This window comes from Zalophus californianus, chromosome 11 (genome assembly GCF_009762305.2).
Source record: "Zalophus californianus isolate mZalCal1 chromosome 11, mZalCal1.pri.v2, whole genome shotgun sequence".
In the NCBI taxonomy this organism is placed as follows: Eukaryota; Metazoa; Chordata; class Mammalia; order Carnivora; family Otariidae; genus Zalophus; species Zalophus californianus.
In genome coordinates, this window is record NC_045605.1 from 81,009,859 (window position 1) to 81,023,966 (window position 14,108).

The 14,108-nt window shown below is 34.8% G+C and overlaps 1 protein-coding gene across 2 annotated transcripts in view; it reads right to left on the reverse strand.

Moving 5' to 3' along the window:
* Positions 1-6,718: 6,718 nt before the first annotated feature.
* KIF18A (kinesin family member 18A) overlaps positions 6,719-14,108 on the reverse strand; it is an 80,028-nt gene continuing 72,638 nt past the window's right edge. For both annotated transcript variants that reach the window (XM_027581102.1, XM_027581103.1), the window contains exons 16-17: positions 9,609-9,718; positions 6,719-7,341 (exon numbers count right to left, since the gene is read on the reverse strand). In XM_027581102.1, coding sequence (XP_027436903.1) covers positions 7,259-7,341; positions 9,609-9,718 — 193 coding nt within the window. In that variant the 3' untranslated portion in view covers positions 6,719-7,258. The remainder of the gene's footprint in view (positions 7,342-9,608; positions 9,719-14,108) is intronic.

Below are 14,108 nucleotides of genomic sequence, written 5' to 3' on the forward strand. Positions count from 1 at the left end.
AGAAGCCCTCTAACACTGATTCCAGGATTTAAAAATACCCACTTATGCTCTCAAACCTGGAAAATACCTTTTTTATTGGCAAAACCCCACTGTGATTATCTATTAAGCTCAGTGGTAGCTGGGGACTTTTTTGAGTCGGGGCCATTTTAGGTAGTGCTCTGTAGCACAAGACAGTAAAAGAGTTGTTGGTTGCCAGGGATGTACTTTGAGTGAGGAGATTCTCTTCAAACTGTAGGGGCAGAGCTAATTGGGGACTAACAAAATAGTCTGGCTGTCTTGAAATTGAAAGGGGAAGTGAAATAAACTGGCAGACTTGTTTGGAGAAAGCAAAGGGAGCAGGCAAAGGGGAAAACATAAGAGCAGTCGGGTGGTGATCTTTCAGACTGAGTTTGAGTAGATCAGTGTTGTTTTTTTTTAAGATTTTATTTATTTATTTGAGAGAGAGAGAGAGAGAGAGCACGAGTGGGAGGAGAGGGAGAAGCAGACTCCCCACTGAGCAGGGAGCCCACCTGGGCTCAATCCCAGGACCCCGGGATCAGGACCTGAGCCAAAGGCTGATGCTTAACCAACTGAGCCACCCAGGCGCCCCTGAGTAGATTGTTTTATTTGATATAAAGAATGTGGAGGAGGGATATACTTGGAATGAAAGAACATTTTCAAATAGCATTTTGAACTGAGTAAGAATTAGGGTAGGAGTTAAACCTACCTTATTGGGAGGAAGAGGAGAGAGTAATAAAGTGTGATTTTGAAATAGCCACATAAAAGGAGAAGGGGAAAGATGTGTGCAGGTGGTGGTGATATTAGAAAGGATCCTCAACATTTTGTATTTGAGAAGTGGCTTGCAGAAGGTAAGAACATTCTACCAGGATGAGAAATGAGGTGGAGGACATTAGTATTTCTGTCCAAAGTCCGGGTCATAGAACTGTTTTCCTCTCATGCCACTAATCTCCTTTTTTTTTTTTTTTAAAGATTTTATTTATTTATTTGAGAGAGAGAATGAGATAGAGAGAGAGAGAGCACGAGAGGGAAGAGGGTCAGAGGGAGAAGCAGACTCCCTGCTGAGCAGGAAGCCCGATGCGGGACTCGATCCTGGGACTCCAGGATCATGACCTGAGCCGAAGGCAGTCGCTTAACCAACTGAGCCACCCAGGCACCCATGCCACTAATCTCCTTAATTATAACAAAGATATCTTTCACCCTCCATCTGTTTGAAAGTATAAGAATAAACTATTTTTTAAATTATAACTCCTGGCTTATTTTGTCTTCTATCTGCTTTAGGTACACACACACACACACACACACACACACACACACACACACACACACACACACACACACACACACACACACACACACACACACACACACACACACACACACACACACACACACACACACACACACCCACACACCCACACACCCACACACACACACACACACACACACGTGATAGAAATATCTCAGAACTAACCTTTCCTGACAGCTCTTAACTTGATGGACTAATCCCTGTAGTGGCTGTTCTGCGGAACTTGCCATTTGCAAGGCTTGAGTGGTTTGTTAAATGATGTTCACTCTGAGAAGTATGGACTATCTGTCAACTACCGCCTTTTGGGGGAAGTTACAGGAGAGGGAGAACTTAGTACTCTACATATAGTTAAAAAATTATTGTCCTGTGCTGATTCTTAAAACACACATTGTATTTGGTCTTAGTGTCCAAGTGGTATCTTCAGATTTTGAATATGGAATCTTAACACAAAAAGATTCAGGACATTACCAGTGATTTTGTAACATATCTTACCTTAAGTGGTTGCCAAAAACCCAGGAGCAATTTGTGAATATGCAATAATATGCAATTGATTGACTAATCAATCCATAAATGCCTTCAGTGATACTAAGACTTTTATTAATACTTTACTAACAACACTTTGATATAAACACTATGAGTTAAATATAATTTACTTAAAATTTTAAATTATAATTTTATAATTACAAAATGCATTGAGTAAATCTTTCCACCTAATCTCTGGTATCATCAATTTGCTGACCTTCATCCACAAATTAAATTACCTAATCACAGGTGACCATGGAATTTGTTTTCTGTAGTACTTTTTGTACAGTTATTCATATGCAGAGTATTAGCCCCACTATAGATGAAGGCAATGTGTTTACTGTCTAGGGTTAACAGCAACCTTTTTATACAACCTTAGCTCAAAATCCAAATTCTGCTACCATCTAGTTGTGAGATTTTTTTTACAAATTAATTTTTTTTAAAAGATTTTATCTATTTATTTGAAAGAGAGAGAGGGTGAGAGAGCAAGCACAAGTAGGGGGAGCGGCAGAGGAAGAAGCAGATTCCCTGCTGAGCAGGGAGTTCCATGCAGGCTTGAATCCAGGACAGCAGGATCATGACCTGAGCCGAAGGCAGACGCTTAACCAACTGAGCCACCCAGGTGCCCAGTTTTTTTTTTTTTTTTAAGATTTTTATTTATTTATTTGATAGAGCATAAGTAGGCAGAGCGGCAGGCAGAGGGAGAGGGAGAAGCAGACCCCTCGCTGAGCAGAGAGCCTGATGCGGGCTCACGGGCTTGATCCCAAGACCCTGGGATCATGACCTGAGCAGAAGACAGACACTTAACTGACTGAGGCACATAGGCACCACCCCCTCCAATGTTTTTTTTTAAGATTTTATTTATTTATTTGAAAGAGAGAGACACAGAGAGAGGGAATACAAGCAGGGGGAGTGGGAGAGGGAGAAGCAGGCTTCCCGAGGAGCAGGGAACCCGATACAGGGCTCAATCCTAGGACCCTGGGATCATGACCTGAGCCAAAGGTAGACGCTTAACGACTGAGCCACCCAGGTGCCCCCAATTTTTTTTAAAATTACCTTTCCTAAGTGTCTTCTCGACTTTTTATTTTTATTTTTTTTTAAGGGTTTACTTATTTGAGAGAGAAAGGGGGAGAGAGAGACAGTGAGTGTGGGAGCTAGAGGCAGAGGGAGATGGAGTGTTAAGCAGACTTGGCGCTCAGCGTGGAGCCTGAAGCTGGGCTTGATCTCACGACTCTGAGATCATGACCTGAGCTGAAACCAAGAGTCGGATGCTTAACTGAGACTGCACCACCCAGGTGCCCTTCATTCTTTTTTAAGGAGAAAAATATATGTTGTTTACAAACCATCATCTGAAATACTTGTGGCTAGGAATTTGGGAATTCAAAAAAATTTTTTTAGAAAGGCAATATAGTACAATACTGTACTTATATATAAGTATCCCTCAGTGGGATCTAGGGCAACACCCCAAAATGCAGGAAAACCTTTGAATGTTCACTACAAGTGGGATAAATTAAAGACAATTAGTCTCACATTGGTGGAAGTCAGGCTTTAATGCCCAAAATTACAAAAAAAACCTAATTTTCAAAATCTACGAAGATTTAGAACTGTGTATGAGGGGCTGTGGACCTGTATCATCTATTTTAAAAGTCTGTGTGAGGAATAAGTGAAAAATGCATTTAAAGCACTTATCACATGATGAGCCCCCCAGAACGTGACTATTATTAAGAGCTATGATTGATGGCCCCTTCCCAAAGATGGGACACTTTATAAAGCTTGTGACTAGAAGTTTCTCTTAAGGCATGGTTAAAATGTCCTGATTCTATAACTTGTATCTCTAATATAACAACAAAGCTCTAATTAAGCAGTTATCTTAGATATTTTTAAGTTATTTAAATGTGAAAAAACCAAAGGATAATTTAAAATAAAATATATTTCTTATGAACACTAATCCTTTTACAAATTATTAATCATAAATTCAACATTTACATGTATAGTTCTGCTTTAACTGTTTTGAAAACATGAATTTCCTCCAACACCACTGAGAGATGAGGGGAACACAAGCAGGGGGAGTGGGAGAGGGAGAAGCAGGCTTCCTGTGGTGCGGGGAGCCCGATGTGGGGCTTGATCCCAGGACCCTGGGATCATGACCTGAGCCGACGGTAGACGCTTAACGACTGAGCCACCCAGGCGCCCCATAAACTGCCTTTTTAAAATATTACTTTATAAAAACTAAAATTTGTTTTAATAAGGTCTTAATAAAAACGAATGAAAAAGATTAGTGGAGTTAGCATTGTGTCAAAGAGATTATTTCAAACTAGTCAATAACTCTTTTGAGTTTAAATCCCTACCATATAACTCTAATCCTGTTAACTTTATAGTAATTATTAATCTAGAACATTGATTCAAGAGATATTACTATTACTTTCTTTGCCCTGACGCCCTGTTTTGGCAGAATATCCCAGGTGAGTCATGTTGTGTGGACTATACTCTGGACGCTACGATATACAAATACTGAATGCTCCAACCTATTCTCAGAAACGGTGTTCGGTGTTAGTGAAAAGACACGGAGCATCCTTGAGGTTCCCCTCTGATCTGTGGTCTACTTTGCCACATAAAATTTATTAGTTCAGTTGTTACTAAGAGCATTCAATTTGCGATAGCAGTACTTATGAAATTCACACTTAAAATCTTACAAAGATGCCCATGCTGTTTTCAAGTGTGAATAAAAGAGCCAATTGCAAAATAGTATAAATAGTATGATACAATTTTTGTAAAAAACCAAGTATACAAGTTTGTATATGAGTAAAATAAATGACCTGTCAGGATACCTAGATTATCAGCAGTGGTTACAACTGGAAGGTACTGGTAGAGAATGAGGAGGGAGCACATTTTTACTGTTTATAGCTCTTGTCACTTTTTCAAACAAGGTATTTTTTAATAAAAAAATATATAAACTATTTTAGTTAAAATCAATCTATGGTGCTATAGACTCTGAAAAACAAACTGAGGGTTCTAGAGGGGAAGGGGTGGGGGGATGGGTTAGCCTGGTGATGGGTATTAAAGAGGGCACATTCTGCGTGGAGCACTGGGTGTTATGCACAAACAATGAATCATGGAACACTACATCAAAAACTAATGATGTAATATAATGTATGGTTACTAACGTAACATAATTAAAAAAAAAAATCAATCTATGGTGTTAGAATAGGGTTACCCTGAGAGGGAGGTGGGAGTGGGACACAAGGGAGGCTTCTGGGATACCGATGATTTTCTCTTCCTTGATTAGAGTACTGTTTACATGGATGTGTTCATTTTGTGAAAATTCACTGCGCTATATATTTATGATTAGTCTACTTTTTACATGAATAAAGTTCACTTAAAAATTGTTTTACGGCAACTTATTGAATAGCGCTGTTCTAGTTTAAATGCATATATTTTCTCTTTATTCATATATTCAACAGTTTTCTTTCTTCAGATTCATTATGATTTCTTCCCCTACTTTTTCCTTAACATGGTTGCATTGCAAATGCATTATTATTATTATGGAAGGGAAAATGCCTAGCTTATAAAAATGGCATGTAAGAAAATCACTCACTCATACTCAGCCATAAAAAATGAGATCTTGCCATCTCAACATGGATGGACCTTGAGGGTATTATGGTAAGTGCAATAAGTCAGACAAAGAAAAATGAATACCATATGATTTCACTTGTATGTGGAATCTTAAAAACAAAATAAATGAACAAACAAAGCAGAAACAGACCCATAAATACAGAGAACAAACTGGTGGTTGACAGAGGGGAGAGGGGTGGGAGAAGGGGAAAAAAAAAAATCACTCATAATGAGGTAGACCATGAGGTATGGTCACCGAATCCTGTTAGCCTAATTCATCAGTACCTGGTAAAAGTATCTTTTGAATCACTTAATTTCCTAAAACAGATGGAAAGGAAAAACAGGCAAAAGTGACTGTTAAACAGGCAACACAGCTTGTTTCCTAAGATCAAGAGTCTCTTATGGCTTGTCTCTCTCTCTGGTTTCGTCTTGTTTCATTTTCTCCTCTCTTCCCCTATGATCCTCTGCCTTGTTTCTTAAATTCCACAAACTGAGGGTTGCTGCGGGGGGGGGGGGGGGGGGTGGGGAGGATGAGGTAACTGGGTGATGGACATTGGGGAGGGTACGTGTTGTAATGAATCCTGGTTATTATGTAAGACTGATGAATCACAGATCTGTACCCATGAAAAAAATAATACATTATATGTTAATTAATTGAATTTAAATTAAACAAAACAAAACAAAACAGGCAACAGAGCTAAAGGCTTAATGACAAAGGGACCCCAAGGAAACTGTGTATGGTGGTTCTTCCTATGACAGATTCTGTGTGCACATCTATAAACATGGAACTACCAAAGTCAGAGTTGGAAGGAACTTCAAAGATCATTACTGCATCTCATACTCTCCCAACCAGATTTTAAGTTGAAAGACATGACTAAACTAAAAGGCCTAAAATGTTTCGACTGGTTGTTAAGTGGTTGTTTGCTTTGGTGGAACAGTTCCCAGGCCACATAAAATTAAAAGTGTGTTTAATCAAGTATTTGTTGCATTCAGAAGATGAACAGGTCAAACAAGGCAGGTGAACAATATGATTTCGTTGCAGCTCTGTGTACTATACTTCCTATAGGAGAAGGAATGATTAAAACTTTGTCTCACTATCATTAGGAATATATGGATCATTTTCAGATGTGGTTCTAGTGCCATATATCTCGATCTAATCTGAAATACAAATCTATAAAATTCACATTTTATATAAAATAATAGTTGAAAGTGTGTAAGGGGTACTAACAAGACAGAAAAGCAAACACTGTAAAATCTATATCTTTAATATACTGAGTAGCAAGGAACAATATTAGTATTTTATTCATGAAGACTACTTAAATAATCTTTACAACTTTATGGGCACATATATGTACATTTGTACATCAAAGTATTTTTGGAAAGAAAAGTCCTATATATGATTAAAATAATATACGACCAAATACATCCTGGGCCATAATTTTATCACTTCTAAATTCTCCTTGTTTAAAAAAAAACTAAGGATAATTTAATTCACTATTTTCTAAGATGTCCTAATCAACTTGTTGTAGCATAGTAAAACTGACGTACCACCATGCCTACTTAGGGATTATAAAGGGTAACAAATATTTTAGTAACTTTATTAAAACATAACCTTTTCTGTTGAAATTTAGTATTTGCTTAGAATACAAAAGAACAAAACAAAGAATTTTATTTTCTGCTTGCTGAAGGTATTTAGGTAAACCTAGCTTTAAGATGGTCTTCTTTCAAAGGTTTTAAATAAGTTTCTGAAAGGGCACTGGCAACAAATTCTTTCAAAAGGAGACTTGTCAATTCCATTTTCCTTGATTTTGAAGTGACTTATCTTAGACTTCCTTTTGAAATACTTCTTCCAAATTTTCTAACCATGTTTGGCTTTACTTTATGGATGTTTCTTTTATAGTCTAGAGAAGAAATAAAAAGACATAAATATGGTAAAAGTATCCAAAGGAATTTTCTCACTATTCATTCAAGTTATAAAAATTTGTTAAAATTACATCCATAAGAAAAATTTATTCTTAAAAATTCATAGTTGTTAACATGATTTAAAATATAACACGAAGGAAACATTAATAACATTGGTTTCAAAGTAGAAATTCATTTCTCCATATTGCCAACTGAGTTTTTAGTGTGCGCATGTGTACACGCCATCCCCCACCCCAGCAGGTATCAAATAACATCACTGAATAAACTACTGCATTTAATTTTAGTTCTTTTGAACTAACGCAAGGCTATTCTACAAGGATTGTTCTCTTTCTTTCTGGCATCATCACTTTTTTCCTCATTCTATGGATTACTTCCCTAAGGCTTCTAAAATTCCATATTTTTCCTATTTTTAGGAGTATAATTTGCATCTAGTACTTTCTTAAGTTTTAATCCTGATCCCATAGCTCTTATTCCTTTTACTGCCACCTCTCAAATGTCCATTCCTCTGGTTCTTCTTCAGGCTTCACAATGATTGTCTACTCAACCAAGTGTTGTTAAAACAGGTGCCACTGACTTCTTTATGGCTCAGTCTAATCTCTTATCCATTTTCTTGTCACATTAGGTTTTAGTTTTAGGGGCACATATTCTCTTGACAGTATTCTTATTTCTTGGTAAATAGCAGTTACCTTCTTTCCCACTGATGTTCCTTTGTTTTTTTATTTGTACACTGTTAGTTGGAGAACTCAGTTGAATATATTCTAAGAAAGGAAGTCCCAGTTCTCTCCCACTTTCTCTAGTAATTCCTCTTGGGTATTTAGGCATTTTCATTTGGATATCCTAATATACATAAGCTGTTACCTTCCCTTAAACTAATACCTCTTTCTAAGTGTTCCATTATCCTTAACAATACATAATCTTTTAACCTAGCTTTAGTTCTTCTTTGCTCTTTGGCAAGCACTGCAGTTTAGTATCAACTCTTACTTCTTTCTACGCAGAATTACTTTATTCACCTCTCTTTATATATGAGATATTTGATGCATTTTATACCATTCTTAGAAAATATGCATGTTAGAAAAACCAAATCTCTATTTGAGAAGTATCATAAATTTATTATTTGGCTGTAGAATTATGATTTTCTGGAGAATTTTTTCAGGAGACGAATGGGGCCGTACATATCCATACCAACTGCACATACACACTGTTAAACATTACTAAGTTTGGCGTACTAAACCAAATAATCATAGTAAATTTTACGTTTCAGGACATTTTTGTTTGATTTTTAAAATGTGCACACAAGGCATTCCACTTAAGGATGCCACTGGCTACTACAAGAAGTAAGGATTTATTAACACAGTTTGGCAAAGCTACTGAGAAATTTTATATTACTCTAATGAAAGAGCATTGACAGAAAAAAATAGCAATGATTTTCATGTTATTCTTAGAAACCCTCATTATCTCATGAAACCCCTTTAAATTCCAAGTGCTGTAATTACAAGTTCCTTTAGGGAAGAAACCAAACTGGGTCTTAATGATCTTGCTATCTGTCACAGAAACTAGCACATATCAGTGCATAGTAAATAAATACTTCTTAAATGAAATCTTAGGAATTATAGTGTCAGAAAGACAGAGGTCTGGACACCAAGGCCTAGAAACTGGTTTGTGCTATATCTCTAACTTCACTAAAGATGTGGTTTTCTTACTATAGATCCATGTCACCACCATTTGCAATTGAGAGGATATAGTCATCCCTACCAGCATCTTTTTCAACTGGATAATAGGAGTTACAATATGACTGTAACTAGGTACAGACTGAAGCCTGGCAATAATTGTACAAATGAGTCCGAGGGCAAATTATTAATAAGAGAGAAATTTCAAGTAAAGTTTATCTGTAAAATATAGTTAATTATTAACCTATTAAATAATACATTTAGCTAATTATTTCAATTATTAGTTAAATTATTTACAAATTCTTCTGCAGTATGAGGCAATATGGATAACAAAAAGGATACAGAATATAGAGTTAGAAGTCTGGCTCCACCATGAAATATCTGTGTGATCTTGGGTATTTTCTATTTTGTGTCTTAACTTTTCTTTTCTGTAACATGGATAATCACACTTAATATCTAATAAATGTGATGAGCAGATAAAAGGAGATTCTAATGAAAACACTGTAAGAAAATGTAAAGTAGTATACATATGTTTGGTAATCATGTTATTAAATACCAAATTAAAAGCTGAGACATACCCACTGTTGGTCTGTTTTCTTGTAAGTCCTTTTCACTTGCATTATCTTGTCGAACACGTTTGGCAAATCCAGAATTTACCTCAGCAGTTAATGAAGTATTTGATGCAGAACTGTAAGGGAAAAATTTTTTATTTTAGTAAAGCATTTTTTATAAGTTATTTTTTTCTCATTTTTTATAAGTTCTAATACATATATGCAATAAAGATTAAAGAGAAAGTAAAATAATAAAATAATAAGCTGCAAAATCACTTAAAAGTAATTGGAGGTACTAAATACCTTTTTGGCCCACAGGGAAATTTGTTTTGATTTTAATGATGTTTATTCAATTTGGAGATTATTACTGTAGATGTATGTAACAATTCTGTAACAAAACATTTTCAGGGTGCACTGCTAGAATATAAGCCAACACTATTATTCAAAGTGTAGAGATAAAAAGCATCTTGCAAGAGGTGAAAAACTAAGCTCATATTATAAATTTGGAGTGAGAACCTTAATCTGGAGAATATAAACAAGTGAGATTGTTTGGAAACCTTGTTTTCAAATCAAAGCATGGTAATAGGCTGAGAATCTCTCTCTGATTACTACAATATAGAAACTGACATGAAAAGAATGACCTATTTTCATTTGTTTTATCTTAAAAAAATTATATCAATCTCATATACTAAAGGGTCAAATTTCCAACTCAATTCCAGTTGACATATTACTACTAAACATCTACTACTATGGCCTCATGTACAAATAAGTTAGGCTGTAATAACTCCTGTTCTGAAAACTTACATAATGAATATATGGTGGGGAGGGGGAAAAATAAGACAACTACACAAAATAATACAAGGTAAAGTAAAAGACAGTGCTATAGGTTTTCAAACTATAAGGGGCTGTAGATTCCTGATTTTAAAAGTAGGAAAACAAAAAACCAAAAAAACAACTGAAAGATTTTGTGGATGAGATGAGTTTGGTCTGCGTCCTGAAAAATAACAGTCCAATACTTCTTAACCCAAAGAGGATCAAGTTTTAACAGGCAGGGTTGGCATAAGTGAGGAACCCTCCTCCATACTGATTCAAATAAGCTAATTTTAGGGAGTTTCTGATTAAAAAAGATATCACATACCATTTTACAAGTTGGTACTAATTTGATTTTCAGTTGCATTAACACTTGGAGGCTTCCCTTTTATGGCAACAATTTGCTCTTCTGGTAATCCTGACCACATGGTAAACTGAGGTGGGAGTGTTTGTGGAATAGGGAGAAGATGGATTTGTTGTATGGTTATCAAAAGTGGTCAGAAATGGCAATTTATTATGATAGCAAAGAAAAATAGGCAGGAGCACATTGAATGCTGGCAAAAATAACTCAACCTATGTACCTCAACTTTTCTAGAGCCTGTAAGAAATATGATTATGGTGTAACCAATGGTAATTTTTCAAGAATATAAATGATACCTACCCAAAATGGTAACAAAAAAGTACTAGTATTATGAAAGCAAGGAGATACAGTTATAGAAAATCTCCATTCTTAAATGGTGCTAAATAAACTTAGTTACAATAATTCTGTTTTGGATACTAAACACCCTTTTTGGATAACATATGTATCAGCTGTCTAAGGCAAAAATTCTTTTTTGGTCATTTGGTGATTTTTCTTCAAGTATACAGATCATTGTCATTGGTTACTTTTGATAAGTGTTGGTTTTTCCAACAATTTATCTTAAAATTATCTTTATTATTTTATGGAATGATTTATCACTTTGCTTAGTTCTAGAACATCTGTGTTTACTAATAAATTTTTACTTGAAAATTAGGCTTTTGAATAAATCTATCTGAAAGAAACCTCCTATTTCTAGGAATGAAAACAAAGCCTAATAAAATAAGTTGTATATTTATAAATAAGTAAAATACATGCAAATATATTTTAGGATTTAGATAAAATAATCCACTGGTGAAATGTTTAACATTCATGTTATAAATTTATTTTAGATTTATGTTGGATCATAAAATAAGACTTAAAATTGGTATGAGTGAAAATTCAAATTATGTTAAAGACTATATTAAGAAATTTGAAGACTCTTCTAGTTATGTGCCAAATATATTTCCATAACTATTAATGAAAGTTAAGATTTAATCTTTTGTTCCCTTATATAAATAGTATGTTTCTGCTTAATTAACATATGCATATCATAGTCTTTCGGTTGAGATAATTTCTAGTTGGAACCATTAAATGTCTTTCAAAACAGACCAAAAATGTGTGACAAGTGTGAGATCCATTTCTGGGTGCTAAGAAAGATTATGAAACAAACAAAAAACCAATTAACTAAATACACAAAGCAAACAGATCCCCAAAACTCTGATTAATATAATTTGTAAGTAAAATTTTATATACGGATATATTATATTTGTATATTTGGTAGGCTGATTTAGTTAAAACAGTTTGCCTCAGTGATATTAAATGAATTAAAATCATTAAAAATTTAATACTCTCAATTTAAGTAGTAACTAAAAAATTGAGTTTTGTAGGTGACTAAATTTTTTTCAGAGAGAAAAACTGATACAACTGAATAAAATAATTATACACCTGGAGCCTTCCCTTCATTTAAAAAAAATGTACTAGAATACATACACACACACACACACACACACACACACACACACACAAACAACCTAAATATGTACATAAAGTTTCTAAGTGGAAAATACCAGAGTTTATTACTCTCAAACTCATGTAGGTTTAATTGGGGAAAGGGAAGATTAAAAAAAAAAGTAATTATGTACATTTCTAGCATTAATCTCTTTTAACCTTAGTTAATGGCAGGATCTAATTACTGGTACCAGAGGGAATGTGATAGAGCGATTAATAGGCTATGAGAAATCTTACTTTCTTTATATGTCCTTTAATATTATTTCACAATATTAGTTGCTCATGTGGAAGCTCTTTAATTCATCTCAAACCACTCTGAATATAGTTCACATACCTAGACATTTCCTGAAAAACCATTTGATTTTGATAATGATTATGTGTACATTTTAAATCATTGTTAACTGTAAGATTTTGCTACATCTTAGTTAACACAACAGAGTTGTGAAGAACCAGAAAAGTCACCAACACTAATTAAGGGAAAGAATAACACAATCCACACAATGAAAATTAGTGATAAGATGATGATGGTTAGCTAGGCTCACTCATTAAATGGCTGATACCCATACATGAGTCAGACAAATTGCTTCATTTAAGTTTGTGCCATAGCAAAATAAAGATTTTTAAATGTCATGGATAGTTAGAGGCATTCTGGAAAAATCAGTCTATTAATTTTAAATCTACATTCCAAGACTCTGCTATAGGAGTCTTGGTCTAAGGATAGACCTTAAATGCACCTACGAGATAATACTCTATGTGGCACAAATAGATTATTTGTAAGTTTGTTTAGACTAGCCCAGATGATAACAGGTTCATGGAGGAAAATAGGAAACTTAAACAAAGAGTTACCCTATCTTAGATCTTATACTCTTTTCCCCATAATCACATGACAAAGAAAAAGAGGTAAAGCAAGTCAGAGCCATTTTACAATATAACCACTCATTATATCTTGTGATTGCATTCAATGTTGTGGGATATAAAGACTATATAATGGACTTCATGTCATATAATTCAGTATATTTAAGATTTTTCCTTGTCTTTGATTTTTAGCTGTTTTATTGCTACATACCTAGGTATGTTTCTCTTTGTATTAATGCTGCTTGTAGTTTGCAGAACTTCTCGAATCTGTGATTAGTTTTCTTCTGTCAGTTTTGGAAAATTATTAGCCAGCATCTCCTCAAACACTGTTTTCCCCCATTTTTTTTCCTCATTTCTTTCTGGTACTCAAAATATATACACGCTAGACCTTTCTGTGTCCCATATGTCTTTTTCATTCTTCTCCATACTTTCTATCTTATCCCTTTGTACATTGGTTTAGATATTTTTCTGTCAACCTATCTTCCAGTTCACTAAACTCTCTTCTGCTGTGTCTAATCAATTAAATTACTTATTTATTCTTAATTTCAGTAGATTCTAATTTTTCAGGTCTAGAATAGTCATTTGATTCATTTTAATACAATCCAGTTCTTTGGGAAATTGCCACTATTTTGTTGAACTTAATCACAGTTAAATTTTTAAAGTCCCTACCCGATAATTTTACTAACTGAATCACTTGTGGATCTAGATTTTTAGTCATTTGGTTCTGTCTCGTGACATACTTGGTAATTTTTGCTTAAGTGCTAAACATGTGAAAGAACCCCAAAACTGTTGATGTCCTACTTGGTATACTTCTCCAGAAGTGATTTAATTTTCTTCTGGCTAGCAGGCAGAACAGAGATAGATCACCTCGATCCAAAAGGGACTGAATTGTTCTGAGGGCTTTTTCAGGCTTTCAAGAACTAGTCTATTTCCCGTTTGCCCTACTGCTAGAGCACAGGCCTTCAAGGGTCTCAGATAAAATCCTTGGGGGTTAAAAAGCACCTTTTCTTCCCAAT